The sequence below is a fragment of the Rousettus aegyptiacus genome, unplaced genomic scaffold (assembly GCF_014176215.1).
Source record: "Rousettus aegyptiacus isolate mRouAeg1 unplaced genomic scaffold, mRouAeg1.p scaffold_m13_p_16, whole genome shotgun sequence".
Lineage (NCBI taxonomy): Eukaryota > Metazoa > Chordata > Mammalia > Chiroptera > Pteropodidae > Rousettus > Rousettus aegyptiacus.
This window is the reverse complement of record NW_023416291.1, coordinates 24,256,672-24,269,012: the sequence shown is the minus strand read 5'-3', so window position 1 is coordinate 24,269,012 and position 12,341 is coordinate 24,256,672. Positions and strand designations below refer to the sequence as shown.

The following is a 12,341-nucleotide window of genomic DNA, read 5'->3' as shown; positions in this document are numbered from 1 at the left end:
AACAAATACTATCAGATTTGTGGATTTTTGTTCCCTTGAAGTGGCAGACTCACTTCAAGAAGATATCTACAAAGTCCCAAGTTTGACTAATCATAGTTTGTCTGTTAGTTGACCTTTCAAGTCAGAATGACATTCCTTGAAAAAAGCAGCTACTTGAACTCTCAAGTCAAACAATTGCACACGTGTTTTCCCTCAAGATAACACATGGTACTTCACTATATGGAAGTGCTTTATGCATATTCCCCGTTTCATCTTACAGAATATTTTTAAAAGTATACCCAAGGGTCATTTAATAAAACTAATAAGTTTAACTGCTTCATCTAGGACATTCTTAAATGAAATTGGCATTTTCTCTTTTAACTGTGAGTGCATATCCATGAAGAAGGTGACTACTAGTACAGTTTTTTTGTCACTACTTGATTTATACTGAGACACTAGCACTTTTACCCACCATTACTTTTGTGCCATTAGTATAAATGTCAATCCAGTGAAAAGGGCAAATGGAGTCTTTGTATTATTATGAAAATAGTTTTGATCTTACAGATATAATTGTAGGTAGCTCAAGGACCACCCTCTGAGAAGCCCAGAGCTACTTGAAGGTACCTACAACAAACAGATGATGAGGGCTAAACTAAGGCATATGTAGTGGGGAAGGGAAATAAGGTAAAGACGGTCTCTTCAATGAATTGTATTGAGGAAACTGGACAGATACATGCAAAAAAAAAAAAAATGAAGCTAGACCAATTTCTTATGCCATATACAAAAATAAACTCAAAATGGATTAAAGGCTTAAATGTAAGACCAAAATCATAAAACTCCTGGAAGAAAACATAGGCAGTAAACTTTCTTCTCTGACATTGTTCTTAGTAATATTTTTTTGGATATGTTTCCTTGGGCAAGGGAAACAAAAGAAAAAATAATGAGACTACACTAAACTAAAAAGGTTTTGTAAAGTAAAGGAAATCATCAACAAAACGAGATGACAGCCTACTGATTTGAATTATCTTCTTATGAAAGCCAAGCGATGACTTCTTCTGCTGTCAGTGACATCAAAAAATGTACAAATTTAAAACCTCTTTTTCCTGTGTTTTCCAGAACCTGAACAAATTTACTCACATTCCATCTGGAAAGTGCTTAGACCGCTCCGAAGTCCTACATCAAGTGTTCCTCTCCAGTTGTGACTCTAGTAAAATGACTCAAAAGTGGGAAATGAATAACATCCATAGTGTTTAGAAAGAATAAAAGAAACCAATAACCTACCTGCTGACACGTAAATTTTCACAGGACTGAAAAACGCCTGAAACCTGCTGCAACTATTGTTAATTCTGTACAGCATCGAACCCAGAACCTCCTGATAAGTTTGAAGGACATTAATAAACTGTGATTTTACAATAACGTTATCATCTGCAGTTACTGTTTACAAAACTGCTTTTACCTTAAACTTTGTAGATGTTTACATCTTTTGTTTTGTTTCGTTTTAAGATGATGTTGGTAATTTGTGCACTTAACTCTGTTTTGTTTACAACAGAGTTAAAAGCATTGTTGTCTTCTTTGGGATTACACTCAGGGGTCTGAAAGGCAGTTTGATTTTTTTTTTTTTTTTAACACACTTGAAAAAAGGTTGGAGTGACCAGACTTTCATATATAACTTGGTGATTATCAACCTATTGTGTCCTTTATTTAATTTTACATCTTTTTGAAGCACTGCCACAGGTTATTAGCCAACGTGGCCTTCCTTCACAGTCATGCTGCTTTTTTGAAAGGTGAATTTCAACACATTTAGTGCCTCTTTCATTTCTCAGTATCTATTTTAAGAGCTTTCGATGAAATTTATAGGATGGTAATGATGGAATTGTCACCGGTATGAGGAATACTTGTATTACTCAGAAATGAATTTATGTGCTCCCGTTTGCTCTGAAATTGAATGTTGTATGGCTTGAAAAAGAAATGACAGTGTGAAACATCCCAAGGCTCTTTCATATGGATTGAAGATTGTATGGCATTAACCCCCTTGATCGCTGGCATTCCCAATGCCCTCTGTCGATACCAACTCCTAAGAGAGAGAGCAAAAGTGTCTGCCAACTAGAGAAAAATTGTCCGCTGACATTTGGGATTTGCTTTTCCTCAATACCTGTCACTATAGAAAACTATAAATAATTATCAGTTTGAAACCTCAAAATGGGGCTAACAAAAACAACAAAACACCACTATAAACATATCAAAGGTTCATTCTGACTGAGTTAAGAAGTTCCAAGCCCTTGTTAGATTAAGCCTTACAAAAACTCCTGTGCATTATAACCTAAGCTGTGCAACCTTTCAAGCCAAGAGTGAATGAATGTTTCATTTTTCTCTTCATCTAAGTGAAATTCCCTATACATTTTTAAAATAAAAGCTATTAAAAAACAATTCATTAATAAATTTGAACTTTCTGTTAAATTAGGCATTAGTTTCCTAGTGTTTCGTATTTTTTTTTTTTAGGAAGCATATTTCTAGTAGTATTTTTCCAGTGAAAAGACTTGTTTAGATTTAAACTTTTATTAAGACAGTATAGGAAAACCAAATACCACAAAGGGTCAATTAGATTTTAATTTCTAAATAAGTTTAAAATACTATGTTGAGCGGGGGTTGGGAAACATAATGAGGTCAGGAATGGCAAATAAATTAAGCATTTTTGATCCTGTAATCATGATATCATTACAGTGAAAATTCACAAACTACTACTGCCAGAGGGAAATATTTTTAATCAACGTTCAAAAAAGAAAAGAAAAAAATCTACATTTGTTTAAAAGTCTACAAATTTGTTTCTTCCAGTTCTTAAATTTGGAGTCAGTTAAACATCATAAACAGAATTTTATTTATAATTTTGAATCGTCAATTTGTATTTTGCTACTGATCTATGATCAACCATTTTAACTTCATCTTTAGAGATGTTTAAAAAGGAATACATTTTTATGCTTATATAATTGCAAAATAAATCAACTATAAAAAAGAAACCAAGAGAATTGGTACTTTAATTACTTGTGTGTTTTCAAATAGGCTCCATTTTCCTTGTTGAATATATTATAACCTTGTTAACTATGCATAGGCCTAAGAAAGGTGGCACATAAACTGTGCATGTAAATTTTAAACGGATATTTTGTGCAGTTCATTAAGATCCTCTCTGAAATCTATCTTCTATTGAAATCAGAAACTTTATCAAACACAAAAAACATCAGAAGCTGCTGCCATAATGACTATTTTCTACTGTTGGCTGCTTTGGAAATAATTCCCATATTCCTTGCTTTGTAAGTTGATAATATCACTATGCATTTCTACACATTTTATAAATTTGATTTGTGCAGATTTTGATACACTGTATGTTTCTGTAGAAATTGTATAAATATTCAAAATTTTATTAGGGATAAATTTGAGAGTTTATGTATATCTTAATTCTGGGTTGCTTGTTTTTTAGGTGAGAAAAAATAAAATACTGTATTTTAATTCATGGGTTTTTTTCAGTGCTTGTAATCATTTCTAAATCAAAACACTGCATGTTTAAGTAATTACATGATTTTATTGTTTATAAGATTAACATAATAGCTAAACTATTATAAACCATAGTTACATGTTGAGTATGTGCTTGAGTGTTGGTTAGAATTCTACTTAGAGTGTGCTTAGAATACTCAGAGCTTACCTTTCTGTAGGAAGGAAACAAAGATTTATTTTTATCTCTGGTTGCCTACGTACAGCAATTTTTTAAGTCACTTATCCAATTATAAAAAGCAATCCCAGCAACATATCTTTCTTGACAGTATATTCTACAACATAATTGCCTATTGAAAGCAAAAATTTCTTTAAGTCAAAATTCTTTACAACCTGACCAACTAAGTGGAAAGAAAGAAAGCCTACCAAAACGAAGTTAAAAATTGGCCATACGACCTTGTGGCCCAAAATGTGGCGTCTCAAGAGAAGATATGACTATAAACATTACAGTAAGTGGCTGGCTTGATTTGAGAAACTTACTCTCAACTAACTTGGCTCTTGTCTTCTAATTCTCAGCTGCTTTGCCTAAGAAATATGAAAATGTGACCTAGCTCCAGACTGGAGTATCTGGGGGCATACTTATTTCTTAAGATAGTCTCTCCCAGGGATCTTGGAATAAGTTTCATTTTGGGACAGAATGTAATTAGGGGGGAAAAATCACTTATAATTCAGTGGAAAACATGACAACTACCTAGTAGGCCAGTAGTTTGGGCATGTGAAAATTAATTCATGTGAAAGCACTTTAAAAAGGTATTGAGCACTATGAAAATGCATATCATTCATTAGAATCAATCTGTTGCAAGAAAATAGACAAAAGTCTGAATGATTTTAGAAGACCACTATCCCTGGAATTAGAGATTAAAAGAAAGACTGTCTCTAAATTCAATAATTGCTTTGCAATTCTCATTTTAAGAATATTGCAATGCCCACAATTGAGGTTGGTGGATATCAGTTGGTGATTTTCTAAGTGAATCAGGAGTGGGGCCCACATATGAACAGAGGTGGGGTGAAAGGCTCTATAGTTTTTATAATAGAATGATGTTACAGTCTGCTCATCTGAATAGTGGTGTAAGTGTAGACTTGTCTGTATTAGAATGCCTATTCCACAACAAATTACTGGTGTGACCTTGGATAAGTTATTTGACCTTTATGCCTCAGTTTTCCCTTTTGTAAAATGGAGAAAAGAGGAGTGGCTATTTCATAGGATTGTTACTAGGATTGAATTAGTTAACATTAACTTAGAATAATTCCTGCATATAGTCAGAGTAATATGTCAGCTATTACCTGGTTTCAAAGTCTTAAAATCATTCTTTATTCAGAATTAAGACAGCTACACTGCAGACCCTCTCTAAAGGCTATGTGTGTGTGTACCTGTGCTTCAAATATGATATCATTACCTCCACTTTACAAGTGAGGAAATGAAGTTCAGAAGTTAAACTTCATAAGCTGGGGGTGAAATGGTTATCCATAAGGGAATAAATTATCTACCTCAAACCATTCATATAGCATATGCAGAATATAGTTTTCAGTGGTCCAATTTAACCCTGGATAGAACTAAGTGCATCTCGAAGAATATTTAAGATAGTGTATCTAAATTATCTTTAAATGAAATTTCTCTTGGGCTTTTGATATGAGCAAATTAACAGGCTATGTTAATGATTAAATGCTCAAAACTAAAACTTTCAGTAGAAAATAGAGATTAGGTTTCCACATCGGACCATGACATAGTAATTAGTATTGGACTTATCCCACTGTCCTAAACAACTATAAAACCAGACAAAATATATGGGGCAACTGTTTTCAGGAGTTGCATAACTGGCAAAGCAGATGGTGATGATTGAGAGAAAGGAAACACAAGGTGAACCTCAGGTTCACCATGTCTGTCTGCCTGGGAGAACTTTCCTGGCCATGGTACAGGAAGGTTAAGCTCAGTGGTTATCTCTCTGAAGAGGCAGAGAATGGGAGTCTGAGGCTGCTGAGATGGCTGGAATTTACAAGGCAGGTTACGGGAGGGGCATGCACTTGAATTCCAGGAAACCTGTGCAGAAATTTTTATAGCATTGCCATTTAGAATAATGAAAACCCCAGGAACAACCTAAACACCCATCAACAAGAGAATGGATAAATTACGGTATAATCATATGATGGAATGTTACACAGCGATGAACATGAATGAATTAGTTGTAAACAAGTAAGTAGGATACTGATGAGGGAAAGGCAATTCCCAAAAGACTTCATTCAGCACACGCTTTCTGTAAAATCAAAAGCAACTAAAATTAAACACAGAGTAAGTTATACATTTATATGTGATAAAGAGGTTGTAAAGCTTGTCCAAACTCACAAATTTAGTATTGGAGTCATTAAATGCATTACCCTCAAAAAATTTTCCAATTTTACAGATGAAGAAACTGAAAGGTCACAGGACTTGCCTGATGTTACTAAACCAATAAGAAACAGAGCCCAACACTGATCTGATTCCCAAGTGTAAGCTTATCAGCTCACTCTTAATTTCTTTTATAACCTTGTTTTTCCTTTTGTATGTTTGTATTTTAATTTCTTTGTAATTGCCCATCTTGTCTTTATTGGAAAAAATGTGGAGAATCAAAGAATAATACATAATGTGAATGAATTAATGTTTTACCATCTCTTGTTGGTTGCCTAGGACATTGTCCTTGTTAACCACCATGTCTTACTGTAGATAGGAGACTGGACCAATGGATGTAAAGCTTATTTTCAGTTCTGAAGTTTGATGCTACATATTGCATGTTACTTTTCTTTCCTTTTAATGCGATAACATAATTGTGCTCCTGAGCCACTATTCTACAGCTATAACTCCTAGAATGAGGCTAAGAGAGAAGTCTGCACTGGTAAGTCCTGAAGAACAAAGGCCCAGGAGCACAATGAAATTCCATTACAACCTCAAAAATAATACCTGTATTTACATTTACTACAGGATAAGAGGGTAGATGAGTTTCCAATCAGGGCAAGAGGGGTTTCTTAGACAATTATAAAAACTATGCTTAGCTAGAAGGTATACATAAACTTTTCTGAACAGCCCTAACTCATGTTAATATTATTAACAATTTTATATTCACCTATACCATTTAATTTATAGAAGTGGCAAACTGGTGACCTACAGGCATAATCTTAACCTATAGACATGTTTTGGCTGGACATTGGAATTCATTGCCAAATTTATAATTCACATATTATTTTTAAAATCCAGATTTCTAGTTCCACTTGAAAATTTATGAGATTTAGGAATCCTAGATCCGTTTCCATACAAACAACAGGACTGAGCTAAATAGTTGCTGTTCCCTCTATCTTGGGCATTTATGTCTACAAATATTTGTTTCTGGCACTAGGTAAAATGTAGCACAGTAGTCCCCTTATCCATGGGGGATACATTCCAAGACGCCCAGTGGAACCCTATAAATACTGATGTTTCCTATACATACATACATACATACATACATACATACATACATACATACCTACCTATGATAGTTTGATTTATATATTAGGCACAGTAGAGATTAACAATAAGAACAATTATAACAAGTGTATAACCAGTCTGATAACTGAGACCACTACTAAGTGACTAATGGGCACGTAGCACATAGAATGGACATACTAAACAAAGGCATGATTCAGGTCTGGGTGTAATGGATCAGGGGTCAAGAGATTTCATCATGCTACTCAGAATAATAATTTTTAATAGAATAGCAAAGATCGAGAAGTTTGAGAACTATTAATGTTGAGATGAAGAAATAGGCACTCTAAAACACTTATTGCTATGGAGTATATATTAGTGCAACTTCTGAGAAATTTTGGCAGGCTTCAGTAAGTTAAAACACAAGAAGTTTCTAGCATATATACCAAGTACAGGTTTGTTATTATAATTAGCAAATTTTAAGATGTGTAACTTCATTTTTTTTTTAATTATTTGAAATTACATACAAGGATATTCACGGCAATATGGTTCTTATCCGCCCCCCCCCCCAAAAAAATACAATCTTTAGGGAACTGGTTAAATTATGTTCAACATATGCAGATACTATGCAGGTAGCTAAATGAATGTGGCAGCTCTGCTGTACTAAGAACAATCTCTAAAATAATAAGCAGGATCTATATAGTAAGCTTCCTTGTATGAAATTTAAATACACATACATGTATGATTACGCTCGTCTCTCTTCATGGGTAGATTATTGCATTTTGGAGGTCGCATCCTGGGAGATCCAGGTTAATTGGGAAGCAAGGCTGTAAACTGTCCACTACAGAGCCCTTTCACATTTTGTACCATTATGACCTATTTTTTAAAAGAAAATAAGGGAATTTCATAAACATACCTAAAAGTACTGGCTGGTCTGGAATAGAACCTAATTTCTACCCCAATTTCAATGCTTTCCAACTACTCCTTGAAATCATGTAGTCTTGAAAGCAGGAACATTCTCAAAGATAAAGGTGATATAGCACCTGATAGGTCTTATTGGTCTAATTTGTAGATTTAGAAATCGTTTCTTTCAATTTCAGAAACTCCTACTGAACATATCCTCTGCGCTATTACTTTCATTTAATCATTACAACACTGTGAAATAGGTACCAACCCCATATTACAAATGGGGAAAAATAAGCTGAGGTCAAGTTCATGCAGCCAGATATTCGGTAGAACTGGGGAACTGGGATCCAGACAGACATAGGGTATGTCTAAAATACACTACTCCCAATTTTTTAATGTTTAAGTTAACACCAGAAAATATTAAAACATGTTTTTATCTTACGATCAACAAAAAAGCCCCACATTTAAACCTGCAACCACTGGGATGATTAACAGATCATAAAGAAGTTTGAAGATTTCACCTGAGTCCATTCACTCTGATAATTATGCTAATACCTGACTTCCAATTGACAAAACTTTGTATTTCCTACTTAAGAAATGAAACAATCCTTACCCAACATTTCAAATAATAAGAGACAACCAAGGCTCCCATGGTTGGGTAATAAGAATTTTGGCTTCTATTTTAAAACTTCATAGATAACCAAAATTGTCAGGTTTAACTATAAAACTATCGATGAAAGTTTTCTTCGATTATTTAGCAGACGGTAAACTTCCTAATAGCCTAACTACACGAGTTATCTAGATTCAAATATAAGCTGCTTCCTCAAATGAGCATTTCCCAAATAATTGCTTCCCCCGAAATATAAATTCTAGTGAAACTAATTAGTCATGGGAGATCCCAATAATCACCTCAAATGCTTTCTTTGGTTATCCCAAATTCTAAAGGTTAAGACCACACTAATTTTTAAAAGATTTAACTCAAAATTCACTCGCAAATTTAAAGCTTGTTACAATGCTCTTGTTTGTTTTTAGATAGATTCACTGTACTAGTTTCTCTGCCCTCCTATTAGTTTCCCTCCATAGTGTCAGTTTAAAAACCTGAGGGACATTTGCCAACAAACAGAAATGTAAATAAAACTCATTCATTTGTAAAACAAATTTTTAAAGTTCATTAAATTCCAAATCTAACTTTTTATAACATTTTGTAAACATGAATATGGACAGATATGACTTTTTAACCAAAAATTTTACTAAATCGGTTGTCTAAAAAAAATGTTGACATGGTCCCAGACCCAGTTTTTTAACATCCAATTTAGCATATTAAGACGAAGACAATAGAAATAATATACATAATTTTATTACAAAATTTTTTAAAAAACAAAATTCAACATTCTAAAAAACCCAAAATTTACTATTGATACTAATTCCTATGAGTTTGCTGTGCTACCATACACAAGAAATTAAACCATTAAATATTTAGAAACATTTTAACATCAGAAGCCTTAAAATCTAACTGTATGTAGTAGCCTCTCAAAAAGCTACAACCTGCATTTTTAAAAAAGTATTTTCTCTACAAAGAATCTTATCAGCTATACAAAAATCTGTACAGTTTTTATACTGAAGCTAATATTGAGCTGCACTTGAATTCACATTCTTAGCAAAACAATTGCCTGAGCACACATGCACACTCCACACACATTACAGGATAGCCATTTATTCTTCATCTTCATCCTCTTCCTCCTCATCATCATCTTCCTCTTCTTCCTCCTCCTCCTCATCTTCTGGTTCATTCTTCTTCTTCGAGCCTGTTGGCCTGCCAGGGCCCTTCTTTCCCGCTTCACTTTTGCCCTTGGCACGGTATGCAGCAATATCCTGAAATGTTGTCAAGAATATAAAATCAACATCCGGTGTCATTTCTCAACTGTGAAAACCACTAAGCTGTAAACAATCTAAGATTATTGACCAATAACCCTGGTGACTGTCTAAAGTTTGATTCAGAGTCGAACTCAGTTTTGAAAGCATTTGTTCCCTCAGGCTTTTGAAAGCTAAGGGTGTTAAAATGATGGGGTGGTATCAATGTCAGTACTTTCACTACCAACATCCATTTACCTCACTTGGCACCCCCTCTTAAGTTCACATTTTTGATATACCTAAAAATACATCTGGCCCTCCATTTTTCCAAACTAAGAGACCTATATAACCACAAAGAAATCTACATGCAAGAACCTACCAATGCTACAAATACTGGTTTCAGTCAAAAGTAAGGTTTCAATTAGCTGCTGTTGCTTAAGTATTTAATTTTCATTAGGCCTTTTTCAAATTACAGCTGACAACCATTAATACAAGATTGTCTAAACTTCTCAACTTTCTATAGTTTTCATCTAACTCCTAACATAATTAGACAACATCTACCTAATTTCAACCATGGCTTTAAAACGTAAGACGGTGTACCTTTTCATATTTCTCCTTTAGCTTAGCTGCTTTCTGTTCATATGGTTGCTTATCTTTGGCTGATTGTTCAGACCACATTTCACCCAATTTTTTTGCAGTATCCCCAATGGATAGGCCAGGGTGTTCGCTTTTGATCTTTGGGCGATGTTCAGAGCAAAACAGGAAGAAGGCAGATCTGAAAGGAAGCAACAGAGTTAATAAACTGAATGAAAAATCAGGGGGCAACTTGAGTGATAAAAAAAAAAAAAAAGAAAAAAACTTACGGAGGCCTTTTAGGAGCATTGGGATCTTTTTTCTTTCCTTTCTTATCACCTTTGGGAGGAACATAATTTTTCATCTCCCTGTCATAGCGAGCTTTGTCGCTTTTTGCCATGTCTTCGAACTTTGACTTTTCCTTTGCAGACATGGTCTGTGGGCATGAAAGGAGCAGTAAAAATACAGCAAAACTGTAAGCTATATACATCTAAGATGATGTAGATAATATTTAAGGGCCGCATTTTCCTTAGCTAGTAGCATAGTTTTAGTAGTCTTAAAAACAAAAACCTAAAGTAGTCTGCTTAAAACTCTAAAATATTTACTTGAGCGAGTCATCAGCGTAGGAGTTGAAAGTTACAAGTCACCTGCCTGCTAGTCACCTGTCCTGGCCCCAAAACACACCTGAAAACCCTTAACTCTGCATTCCTCTCACCTTCCATCTCTCCGAACATTTTTTGGAGAATTCGGCAAAATTGACGGAAGAATCTGGGTGTTTCTTCTTGTGCTCTTCCCGGCAGGTTTGCACGAAGAAGGCATACGAGGACATTTTGCCCCTGGGCTTGTTGGGGTCTCCTTTACCCATGGTGACAGACGGCGTCCACCTGGTGGGGCGAAAGCCGGTGGGTGGGCGCCGGCGGGACTCGGCTTCCCGCCCAAATGCGCGCCCGCCCGCCCCCCCCCCCCGCGAGGGCGGCCCAGAGCCCGGCTCCCCCCGGCCCGCCCGCCCCGGGGCCACGGCGACGCCGCCTCCGCGCACACGCTCCTCCAGGCCCAACCCGCGCAGTCCCGGCCGACTCTCCTCACGCGCGATCACCACGTCCCTCCCGGAGGCCGGCACCGCCGCCCGCCCCCCACCCCGGGTGGAGGAAGGGAACGCCGCGAGCGCCCTCGGGAACCCCTTTCCTGACAGAAACCTCCCCCGGCTTCTACGTCGCGAGCCCTAGAGTTGTCGCCTCGCGACCGACATTCAAAAAAACTACCAGAACCGGGCTGGGGCGAGCTTCCCCACACCCGCCCTCCACAGCCCCCGGCCCTGTCCGGCCCGCACCCGATTCTGCTTGCCAGGGCGGACCCCGAGAACCACAGCGCTCAGTTCGGCCAAGTGGCTATGAGGGAAGAGGGAACGGCAGGCCCACGACCCCGAGGGGGTGAAGGGGAATCTTGCCTGGTGGTAGCTTTTCCTCAGAGTCCCGCGGAGCTGCCGGACGGACGAGAAGCTTCCTCCGCAGGGCTCCGGAGTGAACTGGTTTATCGCTAACGCAATCCTCCGCCTCTTGTTTTGCAGAGTTCTCCGCGCCACGGCAACTTGACGAGCCGACCCACAGGCCACACCCCACCTCTCTGATTGGTTGTGGTGATTATTCAAACTCCAAGAGGCTCCGCCCCCTCCCTATGGGGGCTTCCGATTGGCCGGCGTCTCTCCTGGCCCGTCCCCCCACCCACAGCCTAGCAGGTTCGGTGGGTCGCCCAGGTCGTTAACTCCCAGACCCGTTAGAACCGGTCAGGAGAGGAATGTACTGCTCGATCCTGATTGGCAGCAGGAAGAGGGTTTGAAAAATGGCGGGCCTGACGCTGACTGGTTAGGACAGTAAACGGGGGGAGTGGTTGGCCCGAAAGGAAAAGCCCCGCCAGATTTAAAAAAAATACAAGTCGCGAGACTCAGGGTCGTTTTCTAGGGGTTGGCGGCGGCGACAGGGTTTGCTGGCGCGGAGATATCAGAAGCAGCCTGCCCTACCTCTGCTCTCACTACTGTTCAGGTCCTGTTTCTCCTCTG

At 37.5% G+C, this 12,341-nt stretch overlaps 2 protein-coding genes across 4 annotated transcripts in view; one reads left to right on the top strand and one right to left on the bottom strand.

The window, feature by feature from the left end:
• GALNT7 (polypeptide N-acetylgalactosaminyltransferase 7) overlaps positions 1 to 3,484 on the top strand; it is a 114,168-nt gene extending 110,684 nt beyond the window's left edge. For all 3 annotated transcript variants that reach the window (XM_016148216.2, XM_016148217.2, XM_036233606.1), the window contains one exon: positions 1,096 to 3,484. In XM_016148216.2, the coding sequence (XP_016003702.1) occupies positions 1,096 to 1,233 (138 nt within the window). In that variant the 3' untranslated portion in view covers positions 1,234 to 3,484. The remainder of the gene's footprint in view (positions 1 to 1,095) is intronic.
• Positions 3,485 to 9,088: 5,604 nt separating this feature from the next.
• HMGB2 (high mobility group box 2) lies at positions 9,089 to 11,880 on the bottom strand. Its single transcript, XM_016148221.2, has 5 exons — positions 11,733 to 11,880; positions 11,001 to 11,169; positions 10,576 to 10,721; positions 10,313 to 10,487; positions 9,089 to 9,733 (listed from the first exon to the last, which is right to left on the bottom strand). The coding sequence occupies exons 2-5, from the start codon at positions 11,148 to 11,150 to the stop codon at positions 9,575 to 9,577; spliced, it is 630 nt and encodes a 209-aa protein (XP_016003707.1). The 5' UTR covers positions 11,151 to 11,169; positions 11,733 to 11,880; the 3' UTR covers positions 9,089 to 9,574.
• Positions 11,881 to 12,341: the final 461 nt, after the last annotated feature.

Coding starts and splice junctions, on each gene's coding strand:
- HMGB2 (XM_016148221.2), bottom strand. CDS start 11,150: ATGGGTAAAGGAGACCCCAACAAGCCCAGGGGCAAAATGTCCTCGTAT. Junction 10,488..10,575: donor AATGCTCCTAAAAGGCCTCC/GTAAGTTTTTTT, acceptor GCTTCCTTTCAG/ATCTGCCTTCTTCCTGTTTT. Junction 9,734..10,312: donor TAAAGGAGAAATATGAAAAG/GTACACCGTCTT, acceptor ACAACATTTCAG/GATATTGCTGCATACCGTGC.